Source organism: Neolamprologus multifasciatus, chromosome 14 (assembly GCF_963576455.1).
Source record: "Neolamprologus multifasciatus chromosome 14, fNeoMul1.2, whole genome shotgun sequence".
Classification (NCBI taxonomy): Eukaryota; Metazoa; Chordata; class Actinopteri; order Cichliformes; family Cichlidae; genus Neolamprologus; species Neolamprologus multifasciatus.
Genome location: NC_140452.1, coordinates 8,149,667 through 8,163,401, shown reverse-complemented (window position 1 = coordinate 8,163,401; position 13,735 = coordinate 8,149,667). Strand labels below are relative to the sequence as shown.

The following is a 13,735-nucleotide window of genomic DNA, read 5'->3' as shown; positions in this document are numbered from 1 at the left end:
CTTTTAAATTTACTTGACTATATTAGTCACATAGTCAGAGAAGATACGTTGCTTCCAAAGAACATGTTTTGCTTCCAGTGTTTCCTGAAATGTTTTTCTTTTATTTGTAACCCTTTTACAGAAAACATGGGAAACTTACCTATTTGAGTTATTGATGAAAGTTAGGTGAGATCTTCTAACTTCTTCTGTTGGATCTAACTTGACTTATCAAAAAGTCTAAAAACACCAAAGGTGGAAAAACTAGCATGTCTTCTATGTCTTGTTTAATCTGTACCAATGCAAGTTACAGTTTTATGATATAGTCACACTAGGGAAAGATCATTTACAACCCCAAAATAATTGCAACCATGCGTAGTGAACTTGGGACTCTCCACCAGAGCAACAGATTTTAAGCCCTATAGAAGTTTCCAACAAGAGGGTCATGGACCCCCTATTGATCCTCTACCTAATCACACGAGCCAAGGTGTTAAAACGGGTGTGGGTCACAGACAGCCAAGGTTTCGGGTGAATCCACTGTGAAACCTGGCCCCACCCTATTTCCTGAGGTCAAATGGCCCAGGATGTGAGTGGGCGTTAAGGCATCTGGGAAGGGATCTCAAAACTGGATTATAGATGGCAGACTAATTATAGATGGCTAAGATAAACTGCTTGTAAGTTGTAACTTTCCACCTGTTGTTCCTTTGGGGCGTCTCCGGCACATCTCCTAATGCGTGTCTGTGCAGCCAGGAAGTATGTCCACAAATAAAATCAATATAACTTAACCAGTTTTCAAGTGCTTTAATGCCCCAATCTGATCCTAATCCCCTCGACTGTGCTGGCCCATTAAAAGAAGAATTTACTCAGTTAACTATTTAATCAACCTGAATGATATGTGAGGAAACAAAACCATTTAAAAAGCTTGTGTTTTTTCCTACCCTGAAGTGACTGACAGCTCTCTGCTTTGGCTGTGTGTCATGTGGCTCGATTAACTGGATCGCTTCTCTTTCAGCTCCCCCGCTTGAGAAGACTTCAACGACCGTGACTAAGGGCGATGACCTCAGCATAGCAGAGCAGATCACAAGCGTCATCCGCCAGCCAGCCTTCATCGCTGGGCTGGGTGTGGCTGCGTGGTTGGTGCTGATGGGCTTCAGCGGGTGGCTATACTGTCGCCACCGAAGGAGGAAGCAGCTGGGACACTATACCACATCCTTCGCATACACCCCAGCAGGTGAGGGGGGGGGGGAGGGGGGATTAACTATGACTTACTTACCTGCTTTAGGTAGAGAAAAAAAAGGAAAAAGCAGGAGAGGTTATTGTCACAGGACTCGAGATGATTTGATGAACCTTGTCACAGACGACTCATTATGTAACGGAGAAAAAAAAGACGCAAACCATCAGATTTTGTTTTCATCCAATGACAGGTGACAAAGTTCTTAATAGACCTCCGGGGATATCGGGAGCAGTGATGAATGTTTTCGATTTTAGTTTGTGCTTTGCAAAGCGATGCCTGCACTTTAATCGCATATTCAGTTAATTAAAATATATTTATTCCCAATGGGTAGTCTTCATGGCAGGAGCAAAGGGAAAAAAAGAAAGAAAAAATCCTCAAGAGACACTCTGAAGCATATATAAAAAGCTCAGCGCACACTTTACTTGATGCCCTTTGGCTCAGAAGCACACAGCACATCAGTTCTCAGTTCTTGTCTGACTTTGAGATGTATTTGTTCAATAATGGCTCAAGGCCTTAGGAGCAAATATGCAATTTAATTTACGCATTAATATTTCATAGTGTTGCATGTATATATTTCTCTTTATGGTATGGATTTCTTTATTTAATTAAAAATGGATTTTAACCATCCCTAACTCCAGAAACTCCAGCAGCAGAAAAATGACATCTGCATTTTTATGTATTGCGGGCATACTCTATATAGATCTGCTGTGTTCCTCTTGGTGTATGTAGGTCAACAGTGCACCCTCATAAAATATCAATTCAAATCTGCTTTCTTAAACCTCCGTGTGGGATAAACTGTTTATTTGGTTATGGAGCATGATAATTCGGTCCAAAACATCTTTATCTTTCAGTGGCTCTTTGGGGGAAAAAAGGGACTTAAGGCAAAAGCTTTACCTTCTTTGCTGTTTTCCAAATTTATAACTTTGCTCTTTTTTCCTCTTGCAGTTGGCTTCGCTCACAGTGAGGGATCAGGAATCATTAATGGAGGGTAAACTCTACGTTATGATTTGATTCATCAGATGATTAGTGTCACTGTGTGTTTCATAGAAGCAGTATTGATATAATCTAATCTTTCTTCCCAGGCCTGGCTTGTTGGGATCAAATATGGGCAACTACCCCTGGCTGGCAGACTCTTGGCCCACTCCAACCCTCACTCACAACAGCAAAGACTCGGTCAACTGCTGCTCTGGCAAACTGGATTCAGAGAGATATTACAACAGTAAGAGCTCTCTGATGTGAAATGCTAGAGTGCTGAATAAAAGATTGTCCTTGTTAATGTAACATAGTCATTTGCTGTGCAGCTGTTGGGATCATAAACTACCCGAACCAGTCAGAGAAGCACAGCGCGGCGTCCAACGACAGTCCCATCTACAGCACCATCAACACAACGGCTGAAGACGACCTCCTGGCGTACTACGACACCTACTCGAGCACGTCCTACAACCAGGGTCCAGACCCGTACAGCAGCAACCCAATACTGTCAAACAGTGGGTTTGGAGGTCTGGAGCAGGACTTGGATCATTGGACCATAAAGTCTGGTCACTCTGGATCTGAATACGCCAAGCTTCAGTACAGCAAGAAGAGCAACGGTGAGAATTTTGTGGAAGCGGAAAAGATTAAAAAATGTATCTTTGGACAGCTTAATTGGAAATGTGGTTGTCTGTCATGCTCTTTATACGCAGTCATGAGAAAAATAATTTTCTGTAGTTGTCGTCAGAGATGGGCAGTAACGCGTTACTTGTAATGCGTTACTGTAATCTGATTACTTTTTTCAAGTAACGAGTAAAGTAAGGGATTACTATTGCAAAAACTGTAATTAGATTACCGTTACTTTCCCGTAGGAACGCTGCGTTACTGCGTTACTAAAACCGTGATTTTTTTTGCGAGAATGTCTCATGACAGTGACGTAAGCGAGTGCAACGTTTGTGACAACAGCTGTGTGCAGATCAACAATGGATCATGTATCGAGTGCGGGAGAGAGTATGAGCGTGCAGCGTTTAAAGCTTGGAAGTACTGACCTTACTTTGAGTTTGATTCCATAAAAAGTGACAAAAACATTAGTGTCCGTTGTGCGTGGGAAGAAAACTTCTTTCTCAGCGAACAAAAACCCCTAAACTTCCGAGCAAGCACCGAGTGCACTATGACGTAATGGGAAATTCACAGAGAAACTAGCGGATTCTTCCACAGACCACACACCTGCACCAGGGTAAACCTCCGCCTAGCCAACTCCTGCTTTACAGGTGAAAATAGAGCAAAAGGACCGCTAGTCTGTGACTTTATTTATTTTCTGCTGTGTTTTACTTGCATCTGTTTGAAAGAGTGAGTGTAAACACACAAAAAATATATTTTATGTGCTGGAATGTGCAGAAAATAGGTTTAAATGTTAAACTAATTTATTCAAGTCAGAGAATGGTGCAGATAATTTAATGTTTGCTTGATGCATAAAGTTAAAAGATTAAAACTAATAAAACAAGTTTTAAAAAGAGACTTTTCCATTTGATTACATTTTGTATGATGGATTATGCAGAAAAAGTAGAATTGGGCTGAAAGATCTATCGCTTTATCACCTATTCGGGTTGTAAATCATGTTTTTAAAAAGTAACTAAGTAACTAAGTAATTAATTACTTTTGAAAATAAGTAATCAGTAAAGTAACGGGATTACTTTTTTTGGGGAAGTAATCAGTAATTAGTTACTAATTATTTTTTTTAAGTAACTTGACCAACACTGGTTGTCGTTATGGCAGCATTATGCTTCTTGAAAATCTGTTGAGACGGTTAATGACCATTTGAAAATCACACATTCATTTAATTTTGCGGGGAGGAAAACACCTGTTCTGTTATTCAAAGTGGATCATCATCATCATCACCACCTTAACCTTTTTAAGACGTTTTAATTACGAGATTGCACAGTGATGAGATCTTTTCTTGGACGATATAGAACGACATGATTACACGGGAAGGTCTGCATTCATCTTTTTTCATTTTCTGAACGCACTGCAGTTCCATAGTAATAAGTTAACTTCATAAAACCGTGTAGACTTGTGATTACGTGTGACAATCTGAGACGTTGCTTGTGTAATTACATTTATTAGAGCACGGCAACCTTAAAAAGGAAATATTAGTGAGCTGCCTTTTTTTTCTATAGCTTGACATTGGCCAAAAATGTGCTTTGTTTTATAGATAGTTTATATGGCTGCCATAGTGCAATGTTTTCATCTCTTTTCTTATATGCAAGTGTTGTAACCACCTACAACACGTATACTTCCACCCACATGTGAAAGCTTGGGCAGCTTCATTAACTCACATATAATATACTTAAATGCCCTTTTATATCCAATATCCTGGGCTTTGAATTGGCTTATTGAAAGGTGCTTTGTGAATAAGCCTGCCATGCTCTGAAACTTTGAAACATATTGTGCGAATGGAAAGATATGCGGAGGTTAAGTGCTTCATTCTTTTGATATCCAGTGACTCTACAGACGCTTAAGGTGCCCTTGATGATATAAAATGGCCAGTAAAAGGAAAATTCTTTGAGGTGCTAACAGCTGTGGACACAGAAAGGACATATTTAAAAACCTTTACTTAGCAAGCAGTTTGAGCTTTAGTGTGGAAACGAGTAACACAACGATTATGGCTCACACATTGTTTGGTTTTTTTTAGACAAACTGGTAAAGCAGAGGACTACTGGGTCATCATCCAAGGCAGGTCCTCTCACCTGGGTGGATGTCTTGTCTCTACCTCTTCCCGCCAATAAAGATGGACACCGTACAAAAACACACACAGAAGATGAGCAGCACAGGTGAGACAAATCACTGCACTGTTAAATGTCAGGTTGTTGTTAAGGCCACTTCTTTACCCCCCCTCCAAGAACAGTGGCATTTATTTTTGTGTGATCAGTCAGTTTATTTTTAGCATGGAGGCCTCTGCCTTCACCTATATGACAGAGGCAGTTAAGGCAGATGGATATCAAAACTGCCCTAGAACTGTGCTGTGACTGCCAAGCAAAACTCGAGTGAAGTTTGGAGTCTGGGGAGTTTTCACATTAACAGCTGTGTCTGCAGGCAGTGAGTAGATCGTGCTTTGGGGCTGCAGAAGGGAGCGTCCACTCTAACTAGTTCTGACAGATTAGATTGCGGACATATCGGGGTTGGATCGGAGGGCTGGTCTGACTGTGCCGTGTCTTTCCTAACGACATTAGCCACCATCTGACAGGCTGGATTAGTACTTTGCCTTTTCAATGACACATCGTTCATTAAATTAGCCCTGACGGCATTGAAGTGACAACAGAAATTATGGAGGTGGTTCTGGTCTTCGGGAATGCTACACTGGTTCCCTTTTCCCACAAGGACTTGAAATTAGGTTATTATTTTTTTAATATATATTATTATTGAAGGGTCTTTAAGTTGCAGTATAAAGCGCCTTGAGGTGACTGTTGTTGTGATTTGGTGCTATATAAATAAAACTGAATTGATTTGAATATTTTTTATATATGTAGTGGTGTTAGTGGTATTTCTGTGCACAAGTAGAAATACTTGGAAGTATCTCAACACCAGATGTTTGTTTCGACATGTTACAAGCTTGTGTGATCTAGCAGCTTGACATTTGTGTGTTTTAGTTTGCAGATTATCACAAAATCCTCATAGACGGAAAAAACAACAAGTAAACACACACATCTGTAGTAGCTGTAAGCGCAAATCACTAATTATTTGTTTAAAGTCTAAAATCTTGGCTCATTTCAGCTTCGTTTCTCAACATGCTGGTCTGTGAAGCCTCTGCTATGAGGAAAAAAGTAAACAGTGAATTTTTAAAAAAAAAATGTTGTTTTCCATAATTTGTTCAGTTTCTAACGACCCCACTTCAACAAAAGTAAGGCTGGCATTAAGTTCTAAATGAGCTGATATTTTACTTAGAAGTTCAAACATACCGAATGTTTGAACTTAGTTGTCTGTGTGAATAAAATGCAGGTTCATGGGAGTAAAAAAACATTACATTGCTTTTGTTTTTCTGTCGCCACAGCAGGTAGTTTTACATCTCTGATTGTTTAATGCTGTGCGGTACTTTGTAAAAGTCTTGAGTCACCCTTCCTTTCTAAAGTCCTGGCTTTCTGGAGGTTTTTCAAAGGTTTTTTTTTTTTTAGCGTGGCTCGTTTCAGTCTACTCCTTGTACCTGACCACTTTCAAAGCAACGTTTTTTGGTTGCTTGGTGCTTGCTACAACTCAAACGGGAACTTGAATGGACTGATGAACCCAAAGAAGAGAGGCACAACAGTGAGTGTCTACAGCCATCTTTAAAACATGGTGGACACTCTGTCATAGTTTGGAGCATTTCAGCAAGTGGTGTTGGAGATATTGTCAAAATTGATGGAATTATGAACACAGAAAAGTATCATCAGCCTTTTATCAACCATCTAATACCATCCTGGCAAATTATAAAGAGATAAAGGGTGGCTCAAGACTTTTGCACAAAACCGTATGATACTTAAAATATTCAGTAAAACATGATTAGTGTAAACTGATGACAGGGATTGGTGGTTAATTCAGCCATTCACTCACATCTGCAGTGTTGTTTATAAGCAATTTTTTATTTGTGGTAATTCCCTCACAGATGCACACTCACTGCCTTCTCTTGTCCCTTAGCTCTGAGGAGGAGGACGATGACTGGTGTCCTCCTCTGCCAGCCAGAACCTACTTGATGGACACTTCCAGGGAGGAACTCCCCAGCCTGCCCTCTAAACCAGATGAGCTGTCCTACACTGCAACTTTGACATCTCCCCACCAGCAAGATGCATCCAAGCCTAATGACAGTCCACGACTGCAGCATTTTGACCTCTTGGCACGTCACCACTTGGTCTCCCAGTCTAACCCCGATCTGTTTACCAACATGAAGGCCCAGGATGGCAGTGAGGTATACCGCACTAGCCAGTGGGTAGATGATTTCAAAGGGGAAAGCCTTGGTAAAGGTCAGTTTGAATTCAGCTTAATGCTTCACAGCATCCACACACAACCACATAGTGTCATGTATAATTTAGTTTATGATGTAACTGAACGGAGAGAATTTGTACACGAAAATCATGTCGCATTTATTCAGAGTGACGCTCAGCGTTTCTTAGTTTTCCCTGTTCGTGTCCTGAGGATGACATCAGTGTTCTTTCCCGTCAGGACAATTTCCTGTTACAGCTGCAGAGTCGAGCCCCACAGCCCCGGCGCACAGATCCAGGAGTAAGAAGAAAACGCCCAAGGATGGACCAAACAAGAGAGATCTGCACAGTGAAGCAGGTATGATGTGCTCCACCGCATGCTTCTAAGTTCTGTTTTAGGCTGGAAAAACAAATGAGGTATATTAACCACTCTGGCAGCTTGGCTCTCTGGAGTGCTCTTTTAGTGTGTTCGGTCACCAATTAAGACTGTGTATAAAAATGATTGTAGCCTCCAGATCTGAAAAGAGAAGCCAGTGAGGAAGTGGCTCAAATGTGAATTCTTTCTAGTGGCCAGCAGGGGGCGAGTCTCACAGTTTCAAAAAGAAGTCTGATTTCAGAGAACAGAAGTTGGTAACCTGTGGTTTACGAGCCTCATGCGGCTCTTTAGCCCTTCAGCTGCTGTTCCCACAAGCTTTGAAAAATAATTATGTGAAAAAAACCTAATTTGAACTAATTTATCCTCTCCCAATTACATCCATTATCCATACGTCTGATCCCCCAGCCTGTGCAACCTTTTTTTCTCCCGTTGTTTGGTAGGAGGGGCTAAAATGGCTCTTTTGGCTCTTTTGCTGCTGAAGGTTGACGAGCTATTTAGAAGTCCAAAGAAAAGGGTACACTTAATTTATGGCCTCTGTATACATCTTTCTAAAGTCTTTAATGCAACATGATGCCTTTGCCTACTAAACCTCAGCCTTTCAAATGTAAGTTCACAAATCAATATGTGATGTTTTGTAGTTAACTTACTTAAATATCTCAACAGCTGCTGGCTGGACTGCCAAATTGACCTTGTTTGTTTTTTCCTGACCTTCATTTTCCTCAGAGACTGGATTCTAATAGCTTTGGTGATGTATATAAGGCACCATAGTCTGTTCAGTTTTCTAAGTTATCTAACAGCCACACCTTACAGTTAATTAACAAATATCATCATTAGGGATGGGTATCGTTTAGGTTTTATCTGATGCCAAACCGTCCATCCATCCATCCATCTTCATCCGCTTTATCCGAGACCGGGTCGCGGGGGCAGCAGCCTAAGCAAAGTGCCAAACCGGTACTTTTGAAATGGTGCCGGTGCTTAAACGGTGCTCAAACCGGTGCTTAAAGAATGGAGAACACAAAATTGGTCCAAAAACCTCTCATGTTCAGCTGTTTTTTTTGCAAAAAGATAACAATGTTAGCCTTTTCTGCAGCTATGGGGCAGATATGGTATCACTCTTGGCTGGAAGCAGTGCTTAAACAATGGAAAAAACACAAACTTTGTCCAAAAACCTCTCATGTTTAACTGTTTTCCGCTTTTTCTTTGGTCATTTTAGCCTTTTTGGCCAAGGTGAAGGAAGTATCTGCCATCAAACAAGAAGACAGCCGCATGTAGCTATGATGGTGTTTGCTAGTTCACCTTACATGCATTAATGTAATAACGTGGTTAGCCTACTCAACGTAAATTATACACAAACAACATTAAGCTACTCACGCAGAGAAGAACGGCTGCTGCTGCATCATCATCCGTCATCATTTCTGCTACACTGGCAGGGCTAGGGGCCAGGACTCTCCTCTTCGGGTTTTTGGGGGATGTTGCTAATTCTGGGTCCGATAACAGGCACCACACCCGATGTGCACGGTGTGAGGTCTCTCAGCAAGCTATCAATTTTTTCATTTTTCGGCTTTAAAAAAAAAACGCTATGCGTCGCCAGGTGTTTCATCGGATTTGAGGTGCTACCTCCTTTGACAGTATCACAGTATCAGCTTAAAGCACTTGTTGCAGGCTGCTGTGTTTGCATCTTTTGCTGTGAAGTACAGCCAGACTTTTGACCGGTTCGCATTGGGCATTTTTAATCTGTAGCTCTGCTCTAAAAGAACGTACGTACCTGGGCCCACCTACTACGCTCGCAAAGGTAAAATGATTGGCTAGAATTCAAAGTGTGTGACATCTCAGGAAAAAAAAAAGCACCGAAATAAAGCACCGAAATGTTCGCTGCTTTTCGGTCTGGTTACTACCGTTTATGTCAGAACCAGAACATTATATTTGGCGACCCCTCGGAAGGTCATCATTGTTATTGTGAGCATAACAGCATTCTGGTGTTAGCACTTATCTCAGTAAAGCACCCCAGAGTGGCTAGCATGGCAGCAGACTTCATAATCAAGTGCAAGAATTCACTTTGGATTATTTCTGGTCTTTCTGATATTTGTAAATGTTTAGTAAAGCTTATTTATAAAGTAGTAACTTTTTGGCAAATACGATCGTTAATTTACTCCCTGAGAGTTTTAAATAATGCGTTCTCTTCTGTGAATTTGGCTAATAGCACCATGTAAAATTGCCATTTGTAGTTTTCCATTGGTGCTTTTTTCCTAATTTAACAAACAAAATATAATCAGTTAGCCTTAGAGGCACTGCTGCTGCTGCTTTAGAGCAGCACTAAGTTAACCATTCCCTACTGTTTCCAGTCTTTGTGCAAAGATTACTGTGTGCACTACTATGTTTAGCTTCATATATAATAAACAGACAGTGGTATCCTCTCATCTAACTCTTGGCAAGAAAGCAATTAAGCGTCTTTTCCCCAAAATGTCAAACTATTTCTTTAAAGTCAAAATTCTCTGTTTATTTATTTTTTTAATCATCAATTATCAATCATGTGCAGAGCTCCCCCCTCCACCGGCTCCTCTCCGCACAGATGACTCCCTGCAGCTCTTGGCTGATGTGTTGAGCCGCAGTCGAGCACACAAAGAGGGGAGTGACTCACCCACTCTTCAGAAGAGGGGAGAACATTTCTCACCCGAAAGAAGAGGATCTACAAAGTGGTTATCGCAGGGTAAGCACATAATGCAACATCCTGGAGCATCATTCAGGAAAAAGATAAAAGAGCAACATCTGTCTTTGCATCGCATGCCGCCTAGCTTCAACAGCTGGACCTCAACTGATATGTATTAATGTTATTATGATGCTCCATGCAAATCCCTTTGGGCTGAGAAAGAAACAACTGCCACCGAATGTTTGCACACTTATCATCCCATAGTCAAGCAGCCTTGCTTTTAGTAGCAGGGGGTCTATTTGCACTGTGCTCCATCACTCAGGGTTTAACCTATATAAATACAGCTGTGACTTTGAGTAATCTGTTTGTCATCTGCAGATAAGAATGTAATCCCGTACGGACAGTCAAGCATCGTGCCCAACGTCCAGACGTCAAACTACGGGTCCCTTGGTGGAGGAGTGTTTCAGCAACCATCTAGTGCTGGTCTTAGGAGAAATGAGGTACACTGGGGCTGATACCGCTGAACAGACATAGCCTTTATAATGTGGTGCACAGTCCATTCAACAGCAACCTGAGGGCAGGCTGAGACAGTGAATGGCAAAAGTTTACTGCAGCTTTTGGAGGAGAGATAAAAATAGTTATCTAAAACTCAAAAAAGTACTGCAGTTTCTCAGTAAAATCTAGAAGTATAGATTTTGTGGTGATTTTTAACTTAACCTAAAAAAGACCTACAGACAGCTGAATAGATGCAGTTGAAATAATTCCACGCTTTACTAATGAGTATGCAACACACTCCTGAAATCTGTCTTTTTCTAATTAAAGTCGCTATCTTTAGGCTTAAAAGTTTAGCCTGTTTGTTGTTTGCTCAGTCTCACAGCCCTAGAGTCTGCGTGACTGAGCTGTGACAGCAGCAGGTCACTAGGGAAAAAACCTCTCTGTGATTGCTCCTGTAGTTTGCATAGCTAACTAACTGTGAATAGCATGACACAAACTAAAAATGCAGACTGTTTGCCTTCAAAGTTACAGTTGCACTTTTTTTAAACATCTTGGTTGCATAGACAGAATAAAAAATGGATGTGGCTTCAGTGATGTCATCCTTGAGATCATCGTTTTTACCGATGTGACAAAGAAGAGTAGTCTGGCTGTGAACCTGCTTGCTCATTGGCTCAAACACAAGTTTCTTTCCAGTTTCACTGCCACTCAGCGTGCAGACGTGTGACTGTCTGCTAGCTACTAAAGAAATTACAAGAAGGCTTTTGGTTGCGGCTAATTTCACTTTGTGACTGCCAGCAATCACTGGCCAACAGAAATTAATCAGGGGACACACATTTTTCCCAAACGACCAAGAGGTTTGCCAACTGGTCTCTAGTCCTGTGTGAGTGAGGCCTTAATTGTGAGGAGTGTAGCGAAGTTGAAGCGCCCAAATATAATCCTCTTACTTTCTAGCCATCCTCCTGCCTGGTATGTCCACAATCACTTTTCAAATCTCATTTTCAGAGCATGATTTGGTGCCTGTTATTGAGATATGATTCAATATATCTGGTGTATTTTTTTTTTCAGAGTCTTTGGGAATAAAATGTAATATAATTGGGAACATTTAAGAAATACATCTAAAAAAAAAACCCATAATGTCATCTGAGTTATTGTTTTTGGGATTCCTCAAAGTATATTAATTTTAGCAATTTGTCTTTTTTAAACAGTTTTTTAAAGAATGAGCAGTTTTCATGCACTACCCACTAAACAACTGCAGATTTAAAAAAAAATCATTCAATCATTCAGGCTCATGCTTGTTGTAAACTGTATTTAAATGATGCTGATCTGTGCAGTCATACACTGTTGTCCCATTAATCTTTGTTGTGTCTTTTCTTTCCAGAATCTCATGTAGACAGTCGCCGATTACGCCATGTGACACCGTCCATTTTTCCTCCCTGATTTCCCGTCTTTGCGAACCATCAATCTGTTGCCATGGTATCTGCTGAAAAACTGAAGAGAAAAGGGAACGTGTCGAGGCTTGCCATCTGCCTTTTCACAAACTATTTCTATTCTTTTTTTTTTAAATCTTATTTTAGTGATTTAATCTTTATTTTTTGTGATTTCCGTTACTCCTCCTCTGTGTATATAGACATCTTTCCAAATTTTTTTTAAAAGATATGGTTAAATATATTACAAAAATCTGCGGATCTGCGGGAAAATATTGTATTTTTAACAAATTGTGGGGGTGGTTAGGGTTGAATCCAAGTATTACATTGTTGTACAGCTGATTATTGAATGTATCTTCTGTTTACTCCTGAACCATCAAACCAAAATGATGGGAGACATCACGAGGCAGATAATGTGCTAATAACCCATCATGTCGGTGTGCGTGCGCGTGCATGTGTGTCGTGTTTGTGTGTGCTGCTGTTTTTTCTGTAATCTTTGTGTGACTGTGTACTGTGGTACTCCTGTAGATCACCGGTGTGTTCATTTTTAAACCGACCAATAAAGCATTTGTTAGAAAAACATTTCCATCCATCTCTGAGTTATACTGAATGATGGTGATCTGTGCACACTCGGCCCTCTTTATGTGCATACATGAGTGAGCGTTTTATTTAATGCCGTATTTTTGCTTTTCGATAACGATATCCACAGTCATCATTAAAGAGTCACTGAACTGTGTTCGACGGCCAAACTCATAATGAGTATTTGGTAGCGAAAAATCAAAATAAAAACCTTATTAAATCCAAGCGAGTCTGAAGGGTTCATATGAGAAATTTACCATGAAGTTAAAAAGCTATGCTAAATCAAGCATGTAAATTATTAATTAAACAGCGCACATTTTCTAAATGTTTAAGTGGAATGAAATATGTGCTTTCTTTTGTTCTTTCTCTCCAGGATGCAGGAGCTTTGCTGTGTGATACAATAGCATCCCGAGAAGACTGCTGCTGTGAATTGGCTTTGTGCAAATAAAATAAATTATTAACACCTGCAAAGCTTCTCCTCACCCTCACCTGTATGTTGTGTTTTACTTAAATTAGTACTAACACAGTAAACTGAGGTGGTAAACAGTAATATATGCACTAATCAGTAAATAACAATACGCTTCCATTTAGTTTAAAGCCGCTAATATGGGAATGTTTGTGAATGTTTATCTTCAAGATTACCTTTTTGATCAAACTTATAGGTGGAGCTGGATTGTGGGACTCTCAACCATTCTTGGTACAGCCGCAGTAGGAAAAAAAAGAGGTTTGGGAGCACAGTACAACCGAAATTATTGCAGCGGTGTGAAATGAACTTGATCTCACTGCCTTTGAAATGGTCGATTGAAAAATGGGGATCAGGTCTGTGCGACTACTCTTAGCCGATGTCTTTAAATAACTGTGGAGCATCGAGATGATGATAGAACAGCAACAACATTGCATGGGATCCATTTGACAGTTACCTGAAATCTGTTTGTGATATTATGGCAATTGACATCTGTTGCTGTCTACGTGCACAGAAATGTGCATTAATGTGAATTCTGCAAAGCGATGTAACTGCAAAGTAACACAGACCACTTATTTTTATGTAGTGTATGAATATTACCATTTAGGGACCAGCTGAGCCAA

General features: G+C 40.4%; 1 protein-coding gene across 3 annotated transcripts in view; it reads left to right on the top strand.

The window, feature by feature from the left end:
• The window catches only part of LOC146503487 (roundabout homolog 2), a 72,535-nt gene extending 59,247 nt beyond the window's left edge, over positions 1–13,288 (top strand). For 2 of the 3 annotated variants that reach the window (XM_085131314.1, XM_085131315.1), the window contains exons 17-25: positions 989–1,207; positions 2,156–2,198; positions 2,293–2,429; positions 2,512–2,799; positions 4,872–5,010; positions 6,848–7,170; positions 7,370–7,486; positions 10,041–10,211; positions 10,530–11,903. In XM_085131314.1, the coding sequence (XP_084987440.1) occupies positions 989–1,207; positions 2,156–2,198; positions 2,293–2,429; positions 2,512–2,799; positions 4,872–5,010; positions 6,848–7,170; positions 7,370–7,486; positions 10,041–10,211; positions 10,530–10,666 (1,574 nt within the window). In that variant the 3' untranslated portion in view covers positions 10,667–11,903. Of the gene's footprint in view, positions 1–988; positions 1,208–2,155; positions 2,199–2,292; positions 2,430–2,511; positions 2,800–4,871; positions 5,011–6,847; positions 7,171–7,369; positions 7,487–10,040; positions 10,212–10,529; positions 11,904–12,024 lie in introns of those variants that run through there. The other variant, XM_085131316.1, reaches the window with a different exon arrangement.
• Positions 13,289–13,735: the final 447 nt, after the last annotated feature.